This window comes from Chelon labrosus, assembly GCF_963514085.1.
Source record: "Chelon labrosus genome assembly, chromosome: 9".
In the NCBI taxonomy this organism is placed as follows: Eukaryota; Metazoa; Chordata; class Actinopteri; order Mugiliformes; family Mugilidae; genus Chelon; species Chelon labrosus.
The window spans coordinates 16,337,814-16,355,899 of NC_140359.1; the positions used below are offsets into that span (position 1 = coordinate 16,337,814).

General features: G+C 39.8%; 4 protein-coding genes across 5 annotated transcripts; 2 read left to right on the forward strand and 2 right to left on the reverse strand.

Moving 5' to 3' along the window:
• Positions 1 to 2,188: 2,188 nt before the first annotated feature.
• mtrfr (mitochondrial translation release factor in rescue) lies at positions 2,189 to 3,698 on the forward strand. Its single transcript, XM_084550824.1, has 2 exons — positions 2,189 to 2,678; positions 2,947 to 3,698. Exons 1-2 carry the CDS (start codon positions 2,400 to 2,402, stop codon positions 3,175 to 3,177), a joined length of 510 nt encoding a protein of 169 aa, XP_084406950.1. The 5' UTR covers positions 2,189 to 2,399; the 3' UTR covers positions 3,178 to 3,698.
• A 1,025-nt stretch (positions 3,699 to 4,723) lies between these two features.
• kmt5ab (lysine methyltransferase 5Ab) lies at positions 4,724 to 7,888 on the forward strand. The gene is made up of 8 exons (XM_084552248.1): positions 4,724 to 4,830; positions 5,061 to 5,164; positions 5,887 to 6,034; positions 6,289 to 6,499; positions 6,608 to 6,695; positions 6,787 to 6,846; positions 6,969 to 7,159; positions 7,322 to 7,888. The coding sequence occupies exons 1-8, from the start codon at positions 4,821 to 4,823 to the stop codon at positions 7,530 to 7,532; spliced, it is 1,023 nt and encodes a 340-aa protein (XP_084408374.1). The 5' UTR covers positions 4,724 to 4,820; the 3' UTR covers positions 7,533 to 7,888.
• Positions 7,889 to 8,074: 186 nt separating this feature from the next.
• rilpl2 (Rab interacting lysosomal protein-like 2) lies at positions 8,075 to 12,066 on the reverse strand. Its single transcript, XM_084552249.1, has 4 exons — positions 11,246 to 12,066; positions 11,014 to 11,165; positions 9,135 to 9,257; positions 8,075 to 8,694 (listed from the first exon to the last, which is right to left on the reverse strand). The coding sequence occupies exons 1-4, from the start codon at positions 11,543 to 11,545 to the stop codon at positions 8,673 to 8,675; spliced, it is 597 nt and encodes a 198-aa protein (XP_084408375.1). The 5' UTR covers positions 11,546 to 12,066; the 3' UTR covers positions 8,075 to 8,672.
• A 38-nt stretch (positions 12,067 to 12,104) lies between these two features.
• LOC311492505 (RILP-like protein 1) lies at positions 12,105 to 17,991 on the reverse strand. 2 transcript variants are annotated; one of them, XM_084550795.1, is made up of 8 exons: positions 17,434 to 17,991; positions 16,209 to 16,359; positions 14,824 to 14,942; positions 14,431 to 14,706; positions 14,160 to 14,348; positions 13,841 to 14,007; positions 13,656 to 13,754; positions 12,105 to 13,528 (listed from the first exon to the last, which is right to left on the reverse strand). In XM_084550795.1, exons 1-8 carry the CDS (start codon positions 17,722 to 17,724, stop codon positions 13,435 to 13,437), a joined length of 1,386 nt encoding a protein of 461 aa, XP_084406921.1. In that variant the 5' UTR covers positions 17,725 to 17,991; the 3' UTR covers positions 12,105 to 13,434. The 2 variants fall into 2 exon arrangements, with proteins under 2 accessions (XP_084406921.1, XP_084406922.1); XM_084550796.1 differs by having other exon boundaries at positions 13,841 to 14,004; positions 17,434 to 17,988.
• Between the last annotated feature and the right edge of the window lie 95 nt (positions 17,992 to 18,086).

An 18,086-nucleotide genomic window follows, 5' to 3' on the forward strand; every position in this document is an offset into this window, starting at 1 on the left:
ACTCACAAGTTAACCCGCGTACAGCGACGTTTCCGGTACATATTTCGAAATAAAAGTCGGACTTACATGGTTTGTTGAAATTTGCGAAAGCTTTGTGAAAGTATATCCAAATATTAAAACATAAATTACATATACAATATTAAAAAAAAAACATACTACAGGAACACAAACGCCGTTTTGTCTTTGTCTCTAAAAGATGACTATCACAACTTCCGGTATATGTCTTTTCTTCTGTGAGCTTAATGAAAAGCAGGCAGTTTATCCGTTTTGATAGTAGGGCGCCCCCTGCAGGCGAATAAGTCACACGGTGGAAACTAGTGTAACCAGTGGTTACGTATTTCCGCAGGCATAAGCACATTGGACGTGAAGATACAAAGATTCATGTATAGCAACCGGTTCCCGCACAGTGAAAAAGCCGCCTCCTTATACACACATGCGCAAAGCAAATAGCCAGACATGTTTGCTGTTCTCAATTTTCTGTAAAAAAAAAAATATATGGCTTAACTGGTGAAGTGAAATGAAGTTAGCTGTTTGTGTAGGCACCTCAGACATGTCACAAACTGAATGTAATAGCTTGGCATCTTTAGTGATCTCTGCGTCAGTAGTTACAGTGGAGTCTTGCATGGGTTAACAACACGGAAATCTTGTGGTGCTCTTTTTTTTTTTAACCAAAAAAGGCAGAAACGTGCAAAATCTGTGTGACCACAAGGCTGCTGCCTCAGCTCAGTGAACGACAGTCTGCTGACAAGTTTCATTTCCTACACAGTATAAGGAAATAATTTTCAGTGACTGCCTTACCGCTTCACTCAACAGTGGGCCCTCTCACCCACCTCAAACTGTAGACAGATAGATAGATAGATAGATAGATAGATAGATAGATTAAGTTGTTCCATTGACGATGTCTCTTTAAATGCATGCACTAATAATAAAATTCAAGTAATTAGAAACCAGCAATGTCATCTAATGTCATCATGTCATTGGAGAGATTATTATTTTTTCATGTGACCTACATACTTTCCTGGTTGACTAATTATAACATTGTCTATGGAGAAAAGAGGAAGCATTACATCACAATTATTTTTTTTTTCCTGCACATGAACGTTTTTGCAATAAATGTATTTATAGCTTTCAGTGACCATCAACTTATTCAATTAAAAACAGACCCGACGTCAGAGCGAATGTTTAGCATTGATTTCGGTGTTGGACGTCAGCAACTTACAAACACAACAAAGATGAAATAGGTTCATATTCAACGGCAAAGTGTTGTGTAAAACAATGCAAATCAATGCAGAATAAAAATGTGTTATGTACGCTGTGACGAGAATGACAAAATAATGAAGACAGCTAACCTGGCAGTTATTAAGATACTCCATTCATGCTCTTGTTGGTGCTGTTCTTAGTGTGAAAAGGAATGTCCACGTGTTGTTACAGGAACAGTGAATTAACCACAGTGAGTAGCCCGTGGAGACATTTCTCACAATGCTGTATATTGATTTTGTGGACACCGGAGGCTGTGTTCAGACTATAGTTTACATTTATTACAGTTGTTTGAACTGTAAACTCTGCATCATTTCAACTGCAACGCTGTGGCTGAAATAGCCAATAACTCACTGTTCAGTCAACTCATTACAGTTCATTCTACTTCTATAAAGAACCACAGTCCGAATGACAAAAAAAAAAAAAAGAAAGACATCATACTTTATTGAACATTATTCTAACACTATCATTTATCATTAGCGTTAGTATCAATTACACATTCCCATAATGGACTAATATTCCTGGCTTCATAAGCTCTAAATATTACATTACTGTTTGACATTTATTCTGCAAGTTATATTTTACCACTCAGTGATATCCACATAATTTAACTGTGGGCCAAAGTCTGTGCATGCAGTTATCTTTATATGTACAGAGAAGTAGAGAGGGATACATGGCCATGTATTAAACCTTTCCACAGTCATCACCACCGAGCTAAGTCAACATACAATAATTAACAACAAAGATTATCTAGATTATTATAAAATCAGAAGATGAGGGTTTGGGGTTATATTTGATGACATGTTAATTATATATAAATAAATGAATAAATAATGCGTTGTATACTTTAGATAAAATTTAATTTATTTTATGTAAAGTTTAATTATAAACGTTTAATTAGTTTAATTTGCAACATAACTGTTATTTCGCTAAGAGACTAAAGGTGGCGGTGTAGGCTTAACACACCCACAATTCTGGCCACGAAGAAGAATATAACGCCTGCTGATTGGATGGCTGTTGACCAAAACGAGGAAGACAAGCCTGAACACAAACAAGGGCTGTGACCGTGAGGGACTGTTTCCCATTTGTAAGGGAATGAATATTTTTTTTGTTTGGAAAACTATCCATGAAAATGTAATGTAATGTCAGGGCTTGTTCCATTCATCAGCTGTATCTACGGTGTGTCCAGTCGGGTCATATGGAGAGGTTCTCCAAGTATCTCTCCGCTGCTAAGCAGGTTACCTGCTGGAAAAACATGTGTTTTGGCAGTCGGTAAAAAGGACCTGATAGATCTTCCTGTCCTGATTGAGGATGAGCTTGAAGAGCAGTTTGTGAGAGGATCTGGACCTGGAGGACAGGCCACCAACAAAACCAGCAACTGCGTGGTGCTGAAGCACATCCCCACCGGGATTGTAGTTAAGGTTAACCTTGGTCTCTTTGTATTTGTTGTGGTCTGTTAGTATGAATTTTAATTGTGAAATAATGATCAGAAACAGATATGTTGAGGCCAGGTCTGTCAACATTTCACATTTCCTTTTCTTCTGAACACTTTTAAGGCTTCTTGTTTGCTAAAAAGTTGAGTTTGCCCCTAGAAATCTTACATTTCCCAAAATAGTTAGACTACATCAAGATGACTTTTCTTTGTTTTCAACCAAGGTAATGTGATTTTCTAATCATTTCTCCCCCCAGTGCCACCAGACTCGATCTGTGGATATAAATCGAAAACGAGCCCGGGATATTTTGAGAGAGAAGCTTGATGTTGCCACTAAAGGAGAGCTCAGTGAAGTTGTTGTAAAGATGAAAGAATCAGTGGTGAAGAAGCAAGAAAAGAGGAAAAAAGCAAACGAGAATCTGGAGAGGAAAAGGAAATTTAAAGAAGCTTTGACAGCAGACTCCAAACCTGAAAATGACACTGTTTAAAAAGTTGGTGCGGAAGATGGAAGAAAGACATGATCCTGTGGTTTATGCCTGCATGGATTCTGCAAATCCTGGAACGTATCAATATCATATTCAATCAACCCTTTATGTGTAAATCTGTCATTCATTTAATGTTGCAATGTGAATAAGATCAAAGAGGAGAATAAAATATAGTCTACCAACAATGCTGATATTGTGTTGTGCATTTCGTAGTGAAGTATGCTACTTCACTGTCGGTGTAGTTGTAATTTGGCTTGCATGCGTGTTTTTAGCATGTAAAGAAATTGCTTCTTCTCGTTCATTTATGTCAAATTGTCAGTGTTTGCTACATAAGAATACAGAGGATGTCCTCCCAAATGAGCTGGTGAACATAACTTTTATCACTAGATGTCAGCAAAAGCCTTCAGTCGTAAACCTCACTGAACATAAATACAGGACATCCTTCCTGTGCAGTGAAGAAGTTTCAGATCCTCAACTTGTGTAAAAGTACCAATGTGGCAATGTAAAGAATATTTCCAAAAGAGCAGAAGTCTTGCAGATTTTTTATTTTACTAAAAAAAAAAAAAAAAACTAGCAGCAGCAAATATACTAGATGTAAAACTTATCATCCTGATTTGCTCCCTCTGAATGAGAGAATATGACATCTTCATATTTTAATGTTGGACTATCACTGTGTAAGGAGCATGTTAATGTTGTAGCAGCTATTTGAACAACTGTCTGAACAACTGTTTGAACAACTGTATTGTCTAAATGTATATAACCCTAACCCTAACCTGTCAGTAGATAAAGAGCCATGAAATGATTAATTGGAGAGAAATTTTAAAACGGTTCTTGTAAAGAAATCGGTTTTCAATTATTATTATTATATTATTATTTGTCATTTTCTCCAATTTTGGGTGACATTAAATCATTTTAATTTTTTAAAACTGAGCTATGTGTGAATTTTAGAGGGGAAAATGACTGTCCGTAGGAGCTATTTATAATTCGCTGGCATCTAAAAGTGGCCGCGGCTACGTGCTGACTTTTGTAAGAGGTCACAAGCCAAAAAGGCTTGAAACCACTGGTTTTATCTTCAACAATGTGCTACATTTTATGATATTTTTATACTATCCACAGTGTGAAATCTAGATTTTACAAGAAACTAGTAACTGGTAAGTTGCCAAACAAAGGTAGTAGATAAGAAAGTACTGTTTCCTCTCAAACTGCAGTAAAAAAAATTGTATAAAATGGAAATACTACTGGAGTTAGTAGTTATTTTATTTACACCAAGGCACTTATATCAGCTACATATGGCTGTGCTCAAATATTGTTCTCTCACTGCTTAAAAATATTATTTATTTCTGTGGCTGGTTTTAGGATTCATTTAATCCAGCAGAGTTTATCGTGAGTCCAGCGTTTGCCTAAGGTTGATGTGACGTCAGAGCAGTGACCAATAGGAGAGCTGCTTTCATGCTCGCGCTCCTCCCGCCCGGATGAAACAGCCAATGAGAGGCGCCGTAGCGTTTTTAAATCCTCCACGCTCACTGTTGTGGTCAGATGGTGTTCGTTGCAGCAACAGTTAAATGTACAGTGAGCAGCCCGAGGGCACAGAGGGCATTTTCTAAAAGACACCACGTCTTCTTTGGATTTTTATTCTGGAAACTGAGATGGCAAAAGGTAAAATATTTTAAAGCGTTGTCGTTTGAGCTATACATTTGTGTCATAGAAGCTGTAACAGTAGTCATATGGCGGCGGACCGCTAATGCTAGTTTTCACAAATAAAGGACCAACTCTAAACAAATGCAGCAGTTTACAAATAAAACTCTCGGGTAATGAGCAGCTTGTTCACACTGTTGTGTGAATTTGAAAAACAATGCGTACATGTGTTTGTTTCCGTGTTGATGAAGGGAAGAAAAATGTGCTGAGAACCGACAAAAAGCCCGAGGACACTGTTGCACATCTATACACCTCAAAGACTGAGACAAAAGAAAACAAGCCAGCAGCTAACAAGGTATGTTTTTGCTATTTGGTTTTATATAAATGCCACCTATATTTACTAGCTTTTGCTAGTCAGGATGTCCTTACTCACATTTTGTATTAACCCACTTTACTATAACTCCCCACAGATAGTAAGTAATGCCTCAGTTTATACAGTGAACTTGCTGCAGGATGCTTCTTGAATCTAAGCCAAGCTGTGCACCGCCTCCTATAGACCAAAGAAAGGGTTAAGTTTATGTGCAGAGAGAAAGTGTATCCCACTTGAAGTCATGTACAGTGCTACCCCTGTCAGCCCAAAATAATTTGATTCTGTTCCTAAATGCGTGACATTTACATGTCTTATTCAACCACCATTTTTATTTTTTATTTGAATAACCGAACATATAGAAAATTAGTTTTATCCTCTTCTTGAACCCAGAACAGAAAGATCTGATAAAACCATGGTCACCAACCGTATACAATCCATAATGCAACTGTACATAGAAACTATGCAGCTCTCCACAAAAGCCAAAAGCTTAAAGACTGTCAGTATGACACTGCTTGACTTGCCAAAACATTGCACCATGTTGCACCATAGCTACTGGCAGGTCAAACAGTGAAGTCTAAGTCTGTTTACATGTGCTACTGGTCTCTATATTTAGACAGCTATATGGTTCCGAACACAGTCTTATAAAATGTGATGCCTTATTTATTGTTGCTCGTCAGTAATGTAAGTTGTTATTATTATTCTTGCAGAATATCACAGGTAAAGTGCCATCAATTCTCCAGAGTCTGCGGAGTCCAAACAAACCTAGATCCCCTTTGAGTGACGGTTCAAGTATGTTGATCCAGGAAGGAAATGATCCTGATGTAACAAATCCAGACACATCAAGGCTAAAAAAAGGTGAGTATCAAAAAAAAAAAAAAACTTTTTGCCTAATCTGAAATGCCATTGTCATTTCTATTACTTGTGACCTTATGGTTACCCTATGGTCAGGAGAACCATGTGTACCACAGTGTGTTTGAATGGCAACAGTGATCATTGACCTGTCTTATGACACAATTTAACTGCGTTTCTGGAGGAACCTCACCCTCTTGATTAAGGCTAAATGTTTAGAGCAGCTGTCAGTTTCATTCTGTGTATCTACTTCGTTTTAGACGTACCCACTGAAACTAAATCTGACAGCTGTGAGTCCAAAGAGCAGAAACCCGAAATGCCTAGTCACAGTCATGGGGTAAGTGAGCAAGCTACTGACAAACTGGAGCAAACAGAGTCCGCCAGACCGACGGAAGCCCGGTCTGCAGCAGACAGCAAAGTTTCAGCATCCAAGTCTCGGAGTAAAACTGGTCGCAAACTTGGAGCAAAGAAGTGAGTCCACGTAGCCAACATGCCGACATCGTATAAAGAGAGAATCTCCTTCACAGCCAGTTGCACAAACATAATATCTCATTACTTTGATCATGTCTTTCTTTTCAGGACAGAGAACAAACCTCCTCAAAACAGAAAGGTCACAGATTATTATCCCATCAGACGGAGTAACAGAAAAACAAAATCAGAATTAAAGGTCTGTAAAGAGGGGGGGAGAGAGAGAGAGGGAGGGGGTTCTTATTGTCTTATTTTTGCTAAGTATACTTTGATCCACTTATTGTCACCAGAATGAAGAGCACAGTCACATTGATGACCTGATCAAGAATGGCATTGAGGAAGGAATGCAGGTTTGAATCAGTCATGCCATTTCCTTTGTCACATATTGTATGCAGAATGATTTTACAGGTATTTATGTATGTAGGCACCAGCTGTCTTATCTACATCTGTTAACATTTTTGTGTGTTAACAGGTCAAACACATGGAAGGAAAAGGGAGAGGAGTATTTGCGGTGAAGGATTTCAAAAAGGGAGATTTTGTTGTGGAGTACCACGGAGACCTGCTGGACCTTGCCGAGGCTAAAACAAGAGAGGCCAAATACGCTCAGGATCCCCAAACAGGCTGTTACATGTACTACTTCCAGTATCAGTCTAAAACCTACTGGTAAGTTCAGATGCATATTGTTTTAGAAAGTGTGGATATGGAAAAAGACTGGGGCTGTCACAGGAAATTAGTTGTAACATATTTAGGGTTTCTTTAAGAGTGCTTCAGGTGTGGACACCTATTTCGTGTTGTGTTGACATTGTTATCTTTAATGTATTACAGTGTAGACGCTACAAAGGAAACGAGTCGTCTTGGGAGACTGATCAACCACAGTAAGACTGGAAACTGCCAGACCAGACTTCACCCCATCGATGGAACCCCCCATCTGATCCTGGTGGCTTCCAGAGACATCGAAGCGGACGAGGAACTGCTGTACGACTACGGCGACAGGAGTAAAGATTCAATCTCGGCACACCCTTGGCTCAAATACTGAAACCTTGACTATAAATGTCCACTTTCGGACAAATTGGTGCTCTTATTTGAAAGGTGGTGTATCTGAACAGTCTCAAATGCTTGTTTTTCCTTTTTTTTTTTTTTTTTTTTTAAATTAAGCATTTTTTGTTTTAAATGCTGGCTAAAGCTATGAAAAGTGTTTTGCAGAAAATTTGTTTTTATCATGCTTTTATATTTTTCTTAAACAATAGATGGATTTGTAAGCCTGAAGGGCATTTTTCATTGTTGAAGCAGAGTTTTCATTATCTGTGGAGGTTTCCTTTTGTGATGAATTCTGGCTATTGTAAATTATTACCTGTGCTGTAAATTGAAGAATAAAACACAGATGATATTTCATTCCAGCTGTGGCACTGTTACCGTTCAACTCCGGCAAATATGTACTATATACGGTAATGGTGTCATTAGGTTCGAGATGTGCAACAGTTTTGAGATGACTCTGGTTAATTCAGTAAGATTAATCTTATTTTGTTCTATAGTAAATGAGAAATCTGCTAAAAAAAAACAAATTATTATATACCTTACAGGTGTATAATTGTAGTGAATTCTGCCATTCTCCAACATGTACCACATTACTAGAAGTTCTTATATTTCCACTCTCTACTCTGCCCCATTCATAAAATAAGTCCTGCTACAGGACATAATGAATCCTCATAATTGAAGTGTCAGTGTACATTAGTTGCCGTCAGTTTGCTTCTGTTGAATAACCAAAGCTTTTTAATAATTCAGAATAATAATGAAAATGTAAAAGCAGTTTATTCGTACATTTATGAAGGGGATCATTTGTCCACACGATTTTATCAGCTGAGTGACCAACATGATTAAATTTTCATTTATAGTAAAAATTCTATTTTCAAGCTTATACATACAGTCAGTTGTGACAGTATGTATTTAACATGAGCAACACTGGTTAGATAATACAGTTTCCTTGGGATGTATTAATACATACATATGTCTACATATCACTACAAACCATATAAGGTTTAGATAATCAGTACAAAATATAGTGCTTGTTAGACTGACAAATACACACTGTAAAAAAAAAACATCATAAAAGTGGTTAACTTGTGCTGACAAATCCTGTTTGTCTTCTACATGATCAGTTCTTGCGAAATATTCTTTTTCATTTTCGTCTGAATGAAAACCTAAAAACACACAAAAAAAAGGTCCAGAGTTAGTTCATGGAGTTTGATCTCAAGCAGGGGAGGGTGAACGTGGAATATATGAGCAACACTGAATCGCAGCGCAATGAAAATACTGGCAGCGGTTTAGCAGACACACTCTGAATTTCCAAAGTCTGCCATTCACTGCTCACACAAACATCCGGAGCATGAGCATGAATTCATTCGGTCACAAGTATATCATTAGGAGACAGGAGACGGGCTGTGAGAACTATCTGCCTGCCTGCTTACAAAAACACAATCATGTGGTTGCTGCTGGAAAAAAAATATATCTGAATCGTTCCCATTTGAGGTGTAGAGCTAAATATGGCTCATAGCTAGAGAGAAACACACTTTACACTAATATTACTACTTTGTTGTCTGAGCGTACGTTTGTCGGTAAAGCAACACAGCTTCCTACTCACAGTTTGCCTATGGTCGTCTTCTCTTCTTTTGTGTCATTTATCGTGGCTGGGCTGATCTCTGTGGTTGAGGGTGTCTCCAGATCCACTTCCACCATGGGTGGTTCAGCTTGTGGCAGGATCCCACTGCAGGAGAAAGTACACATTTATGGCCACTGACAATATCTTGTGCAAGGACCTACATGCAAATGCTAAAGCAATAAAGACATCAAAAAGAGGAAGCTTTTCATTTGCCAATTTAGCAACATTTCAAAGGATCAAATTAGTCATGTCTGTCTGTCTTCATCCAAAACGACAGTAGGTCTATTAATGAAAACTAATACAATCTAGTCCTGCAATAAATTCGCCTTCATGGCTGTTATAATGTTCAGTTTATGTTGAAACAGGGTAAGAAAGGAAGTAGTTGAGATGTATGATCATTTTGGAGGATGTAGTTTGTGGTGCCGTTAAACTGGATTGAATTAAACCCTAAAGTGTTTCTGTTATTTAGTCTAGCCCGCTGGCTAAAATGGGGTTGGCAAAATAATAGAAACATGTGTCAGTACAAAACAATGCAATCCAACAGTAATAGCAAACAGATGCTAAATACCAGGACTGTAATATTGCCAACAGGTCCACTGATGGTTTCAACAGTAGCCTCTCTCATCTCCTAACAGTTTTATTCTTAACACAAGAACATATTCTAAATTTGAGTTTTTATTGAGTAGAGTGAATTTAGAAATGTTTTTGTTTTACATCAGTTAAAGAAATAACCAAACATATGATGCATACATTTTTTAATTTGGGGGTTTAAGCACTTGAAGTCTGTTTAAAAAAAGGGTTGCATTGTCGATTTAATAGTTGGTTGCACGTTCTCTGTCGATATACAGTCACTTGCCAGATCATTAGGTACACTAGTGAAGACAAAGGCTTTCTAATATAACAGCCCTGCACTAAATCTTAGCTTCATGGAGGTTATGTTTCTATTATTTTGACGACCCCACTTTTGTGGGCTAGGCTAAAGAACAGAAACACTTTGGTATTTAATTCAATACAGTCTAACAGCAACACAAACTACGTCCTCCAAAATGATCATACAGTTGAGTTACCTCATTTCTTACACTGTTTCAACATTATAAGAGTAATGAAGCTAAGATTTAGCACAGGGTTATTAATTTATATTTAATATTGTCACTAATGCACCTAATGTTTTAGTAAATGGAAATGTGAGGTCTCTTTTTTATCAGGTTATATGAATATACTTCTGTTACACTTCAATCAATAGCCTTTAAAAGGTGTCCCATGTAAACAGAAATGTGTTTATTTTGGCACACTGCATGTTGTACATAATTTCTATCTACAATATAATATCCATTCAGACTGTATAATGAAATAAATTTGAAGCACATGCCATTTCTCTTGTCTCTTGTGTTTTGGGGGGGTACCCCTCCTGTTTGATGCTGACCACAATCCCCATGTGGGGTTCACAGCAATTACACCGTGTGACTTTGGTCGTGCAATTCCGCCTCAAGGTCTCGGCACCAACTGGTTTGACTTGCAATTTTCAGCACCCAGCTTACAGTGTGTGTGCGCCGTTCCCACTTTACTACAGTGTCCCAGCAACAAAACTTCTTGGCCTCACCCAGACAATCTAGTGTAGCACAGCAATAAATCCTTCATGTACAAACCTTATAATGTTCAGGTTTGTTGACAGTGGTGTCAGAAGTGTTGGATTGGGTATGTGGTTACAGTTAGTCCAGTAAGATGTATGTGATCCTTCTTATGGTATTAAATACAGGTGTACAACACACTAACAACACATTTCCTCACAATGCACTTTTACAAGATGAGGTATAAATCATATCTAAGTGTGGACTTTAGATTTTAGACTGGTTGGTTGTACCTCTTATACAACTGCAGCTCCTCTTGAGCCACCATGAGCTGAGCCTTCAGATGGTTCCTCTCCTGCAGGACCTCCTTCAGCTCCTGCATGGTGAAGCGTGGTCTGTTGGGGTCCGTCAGGTCCACCACCAGCTGGTTCGGTCCCGCCGTTTGCTGTGATGGCAGACACGAAAAGTACATCTACAAGTCGTTTCTGCTTGAGAGGAACCTGAAGCGCAGACGACCGGACTCACCGTGCCCTGTCCGGAGGAAGAACCCCCCTCCTTGATGATCCTGTCCAGTTCACTCTTCAGGTTGTCCCGCTCCATTTTCAGCTCCTCCAGAGACAAGTTGTACTTGTTGACCAGAGTCTCAAACATCTCCAAAACCCGAACGATTCTGAACTGCAAGTCTGACACTTCTTCGCCCGTGCTGCTGATTTTTAACAAATCTCGTCCGATCACGTAAGAAATGTCATACACATCTTCAACCGTGAGCTCAAACGCGTCCTTCTCGAAAGCCAGAGCGGGCGACGACTCTTCACCAAACTCCATGGCGGAACCGCACGACTCCTTAAAGCGCCGTAATAAAGTGAACTTTTTTTCCACCAGCGACTACGAATGAAGTCTCAAAATGACGCTTTCTTTCTGTTTTTGACTTCGGCTGTGTACTTTCACTGAACGAAGGTAACCAACTTCCAGAAACGCTCCTGCACTTCCCCCATCACTCAGCCGCCAATGCCGTGACTCGCTGGACAGAAGAGGAGGGCAAAGTATCCTAGCGACAGGTAAGCACAAAGATCGTGTATGTGCCACGAGAACTCACTCGGCAGTGTGGCGTTTCCATGGATCAGAAAGCGAGTGCGGTGGCTAACGAGTGAAACCTCTTTCTTCTCCTGTCTCTGCACATCTCTCAATCAGGACATGTCAGAATCAGGTGAGAAAGCACATGATTTCATGTTTTTAATTTTCGTGGGCGTCTCATTTATTGGAGGGGAATTCCTCTTTTCAAAATAAAACCGAAGCTAGAAAATGAATTTTATGGACAAAAATACGACACTTCTAGCACCCTTATATTAGTCACGTGTTTGATGAACTCACACCAAAGATGTGAAAGATTTAAAATACAACTTTATTACCATATTCTGAAAAAAACATTACTTTACAATCTCAATCTGACACATATCATAGTTATGACATATAATGATTATTGACTGAATATGAGTTATGCCAGGCTGTAGTCTTCTGATTGGCAGTAACATGGATGATCTCATACAGTCTCTCTCAATGGAAAACAGAGGCACGTGATCATGTAACACATTCAGTGAAAGGCAAACACCTTGGCAATAATTTACCATCAGATACATCCTGACATCACACAACATGTCCAATTATAGGTCATTTTTTAGAATGTTGAAGAGCAAAAACTCGCTGTCTACAGATAAATACTGTACAGTCTGTAGTGCAGTTTTGATTAAAGAAACCTGGTTGCTAATCTATCTAACAAATGAAGCACAAACTCTAACATTATGACCATTGAGAGGTGAAGTGATTAACACTGATTATCTTGACGTAATGTCAACTGTCAGCCGGGGGGATATTAAGCAGCAAATTTTATCCTCCAAGTCGGCGTGTTAGAAGCAGAACAAAACAGGTAAGATGAAGGATTTGAGTAACTTTGAAAAGGGACAAATTGTGATAACTAGAAGAGTGGGTCAGAGCATCTCCAATACTGCAGCTCTAGGGTGTTCCTGGTCTGCAGTGGTCGGTACTTACCAAAAGTGGACTAAAGAAGGAAAAGTGGTGAGCCGGCAACAGTGTCACGGACAGCCAACGCTCGTTGATGCATGTGGGGAGCAAGGGCTGGCTAGTGTGGTCTGATCCAACAGACGAGCTACTGCAGCTCAGATTGCTGAAAGAGTTAATACTGGTTCTGACAGAAAGGTGTCATGTTCCATCACTTAGCTCCAGAACATATGATACCAAGATGCAAAGACTACCCTCACCCCCGCTATTGCCATGGGGGTGTGATAGGTCTGCAACAGTGTTCAGGTGGTGGTACGTTTCAGCCGCCACATATATGCCAGTATCCAGGTTTCCCAAAGAATTTTATATCATAACAAGATCATCAGTGACTTCATATGCGTCATAATGTTGTGTCAGATCAGCACATACAAAGTGAAGTGCTCACAGGTGATGACATTATGGAGCCATAAAACTCTGATAGGTCATAAAAGCATCTGCAAGTGTGAAGTACGGTCAGTGGTCTCATATATGAACTATTTAGGTCCATTCAAAGCTCCGACTCTGCTGATGAGAAGCGAAAAAACAAAATGTATTACGTAAAGCTGATTCATTGCAGTTTCATGTTTAAAATAACTTTTGTTGAGATGGTGCGGTTAAAAAAATAAAACTTTTAGTGTAAGAACAAGTTGAATTTAAGGTCATACGAAAGAAACAAGTCTCCGGATTGGCAACAGTGTCGGATCATCCGCGATCAAACCAGCCGCCACCATTGGCATTATGGCCGTGAAGATCCTGTCCAGAGAGGAGAATGGAGAGACAGAAAACACACTTTAAGTAACAATAAATACCTTACACAGATATTTATTCAGTATGTTGCAGCTGAAAGCAGAGCAGTGAAGAGCTCAGTCTCATCACTCACAAGCGTCTAATTCCTGACTCAGGCTGATCAGTCGACGTTGAGCACGGTGGAGGAGACGAGGTACAACCAACTGGACTGAAGTCATCCTCAGTCTCTTCACTGAAAGAAGCAGAAGAAGATTATTTTTTCTGCATCCAAGTGTTGTAAAACTGAGTCCAATCTATAGCTTGTGAGCCAAATCACACCTTTTGTAATATGCCAGCTCTTCCTGTAGAAGAAAAACTTGGGCTTTGAGTTCATTTTTCTCCTGCAGGACGTCCCGCAGCTCCTGAAGGGTGAAGCGAGGTTTGTCTGACTCCTGCTCCAGACTGTCTATCTCCTCCTCTTGCTCTGCATCAGCCGATCCTTTCTGCTGTCAAAAATACACATTTAGCCTGTTGTCCGTCACAGCACAGACACAGAGGCAATATCTAATCTAGCTGTATCTTTTAAATGTAAACAGTCTTATATTGGCGCCTGCTATCATGGCAGTAATACTTTGTATAAAGAGAAAGCAGATATTACCAGTAACAATGCTGACATGTCTTCATCTTCGTCTCCCTCTCTTCCATTATTCTCTCTCTTTGCTGATCTTGGGACAACAGAAATACTCCTGTCGCGCTCAAAGCAGTTTGCCAGGAAGCCCGGGTCTCCTCCACACTCTGCCCACACTGAATCAGGTGTGGAGGAGTTAGAAAGCCCGGCTGGTGCGGACTGGATTTGTGACACAAAACAACAACTTAGGCACCGTATTTGTAGTTTCCAGTTTGCTAAAGACGCGCTCTTTGTTTCTTACCCTGATGAGTGCTGTTGTCGGTGACAACATCCCAGATCTTGAAAGCGGGACCTCTTCTATATCAGCGACTTCTCTCTCTAGTTCCCATTCCTGGAGCTCCCTTCTCAGCCTTGTGACCTCCAGCCGCAGAGCCCCGAGCTCCTGCTGCTGTGCCTGGGCTGCAGCCTCGAGCTCAGCCCTCCGCTGAATCAGTGCCTTGCCCTGAGCCTCCATCACACCTATCCTGTGGAGGAGGTCCTGGTTGATCCTTATCACCCGATGCTGCTGCATCTGGAGCTGTGGTAGAGAGAATTTGTTTAGTGACTTCACTAATTCTGGTGGAAGATAGTATTTTGCAGACTACACATCCACTCAGGGGCCAGCATTTGTGACATACACAGTCTAAATCCTCACCGCTTCGACATCCTCGTTTCTTAGTGCCAGCTCACGGTCTTTAGCCCGGATCTCATCCCTCTGTTTATCCACTAAATCTTTCAGCTTCTTCATCGCTTGCTTTTCTTTCTCCGACATTCCTGCCCCCCCCAAAAAAAAATCACAGATAAAATGTTCACACAAGCAATATTAATACATTCTAAGAGAATGTGTCCTACCAATATGTCAACTAAGATCAGCAATCTTCTGCTTTTTTGTCTGTTAAAATTTGTACATTGCATGTGTCCTTTCAATTAAATCTCTTTTTACATTTGCTTTAAAAAATAGTGATATGGATTCAAAGTGCATTGTTTGGGCATTCAAATCTATCTCCAAATATTAAAACCCCACCAGAAAGAGTTCAGAATATTATTCATTTGATATTTTTCAAATGATGTGTCACTGACAAGACTAATCATACAGTGCATTGCACATTCATTTATGTTACTAAGCAGTGTGTGTGTGTGTGTGTGTGTGTGTTTGCTGCAGCCCTGACAGTAAGTATAGCTGCAGTCACCATGAGCTTTACACAGGAGCTATATTTTGGCCTGCTTCAAAAATAGTCTCCTTTACAAGCTCCTGACCGCCTCTCTTCACGGCCTACTTTTTTTTTTACGTCACCTTACAAGCATGCATGCATATAATGTACAGCCTCACGTGACCGCACTGGGAAAATATGTTACAAGGTAGAGCACGGTCAAATCTGTAACCAGCACAAAACAAGTCTGCACTAAGCAGAACATATACAAGACTTGCAGTAGATCTCTCAGGCAAACTATTTTAGTATCTGGAGTCAATCAGATACTTTAAAAGGCAGTAGACCACAGACCACAGTGTGCTGTTATTAGAATTAATAAACTATATATGATGCATATGCTAAATTGTTTTGTATATTCTTGATACGTGTATATTTTTATGCATCTCTGTGGGAATCTACTATAATCCCCACATAGAGATGCACAACTGCAGATAATGAGTACCCGACTTTTATTACCAAATATAAAATCTGTATAACTCAAGACGTGGAATCATTTCATTCATCATTTCTAAATAAAAAAACTAAACAAAACATGGATAATGTGGTACTGAAAAACTGAGCCATCTGACCATCAAGACTGAATGATTGGAAGTTTTTTTTATGAAGTTATTCACAAAAATATATATATATCTAAACAGCCTGCTTAAACATGTGCATCTCTCTCACTGTATAATTTTATACTAAAAATGTACAGGTCTGTAGACAGCAAAGTGTTCATTCATCACTGCACAGAGGAGGAAATCTAATAAATGTTTTATTATCCCGTTGAATAATCTTGAAACTGCGAAACATCTGTCAAACCCTGGTTGAGAAGCTGTCGACCACCCACCCTCAGGTCTCTGCTGCTCTTCCTCTGCGACGGGGGACTCTTTGAGAGAGAGCCTCACCGACAGACGCTTGTTCTCCGTCTGAAGCTGAGCGATTTGAGACAGCAGGTCCTGGACTTCTACTCTCCACACGTCCTCCACCATCTCCAACTCCTGTACACAGAGGAGACGGGGGGGGGGGAAAAAATGGAAAAGGTTTAGATCTTCATATGTCACCTGGTTTTGTTGTTATAGTTACAGTATACCGTATACCACAGCAGTTCACTACACTGTTACTAATGTAAACTAGGTAAAGGTGTGATGTAGATGTGACGAATAGTGCTAAACAGAATAATAATTCATTTGTTAATGGTGCCCGCCAGCAAATAAATCAATGACAGTTCTGATGATGCTTCTTAAGCTATAGAAATGACTCTACAGTTTGAATATTTCCTGTTTTTTCTTTCAGTTTGAATGTTATAAATCGATCAGCTTTGGTTTTCTACGCTGTAGCTCAGTCAGAAAAGCAACTGTTTACTGTGAAAACCCCTGTAGAGTCAATGCTACTTATTTACTCACCTTGAAAGTTTACAGTACACATGGTGTAGTGGTAAGCACCCAGGTAAAATACACACAATCACAAGGACAGTCAGGAATATACACACACTTGCCAGTTCCTTAGGTATACTAGAAAAACGAGTGCATTGTCATATAACAGCCACTGGGCAACCCACTTTTAGTCAGTGGGTTAGGCTAAATAATTACTTTAAATGACTAATAATTAACTACATGCTTCAACATGCACCTTACACCTTACCCTGTATATATAATTTATCTTCTTCCTTCTCTATTTCTTGTACATTTGTTCATATGCTAATATGATAATGTGTACATTTTTGCTTATACTATTTCTATTTTATCTTACTAGATTTTATTCTACTTATTTTTTATTTCTATTTTATTTTATTTAATCTTTTCTTTTTATCTGAGGTTCTTAAGAGTGTGTTTTTTTTTTATGTACAACTAAGCTACTGTGACCAAGCAATTTCCCTTGTGGATCAATAAAGTTTATCTAAGTCTAAGTCTAACATGATCATACAGTTAAAGTACTGCCTTTCTTACCCTGTTCCAACATAAATTGAACATTATAACAGTCATAACAGACTTAGTGCAGGTCAGCTATATCTTAATGTATAAAGTTTCACCAGTGTACCTAATGAAGTGGCATCTGCCTGCCTGTCCACTAACCTTCTGGTGCTTCCTCTCCTGCTCGTATCTGTCGCTCCGCTCCTGTCGCATCCTGTCCAGCTCCCTCCGCAGCTCCTCGGCCTCCTGTCCCGTGGCGCCGCGGCTCACCAGCGACTCCAGCAACTCCAGGACCCGCACCACCCGGGGCACCAGCCCGACCAGGGACTCGCACCCGAACCGGTCTATGATCCGCTCAAACTCCTGCCCCAGCACCGCCGCTATGTCGTACACGTCCATGACGGTCAGCTCCGCCGCGGGTCTGTCCAGCGCGGGGACATCGCGGGTTTCCATGTCTGTCCTCTGCTTTGTTTACACCTCTAGCGTCCAGCACATCTCTGCTTCATCTGGCGCTAGGTGTGGACTCACATTGTCAGGAGAAAAAAACTTGTTTATACAAGTTAGCTTGAAGGGTGTGAGAACACGGAGTTGACTTGTTTGTTGACAGTACAAACTGCTACCTCAGGTGCTGCGTTCACGAACACCGCGAAAACTCGTTCATGTCATATTCAACCAAATTCAACCAAACCCGTATACACCTTCGTAACAGCGTGCTTCTGTGTCCTATAGTGGAAAGATCAGCCAATCGATAGTTGATAAAAGTGTGTTTAATATTGCCACACACATATGATAAAAATGACAAAGCTACAGTTAAT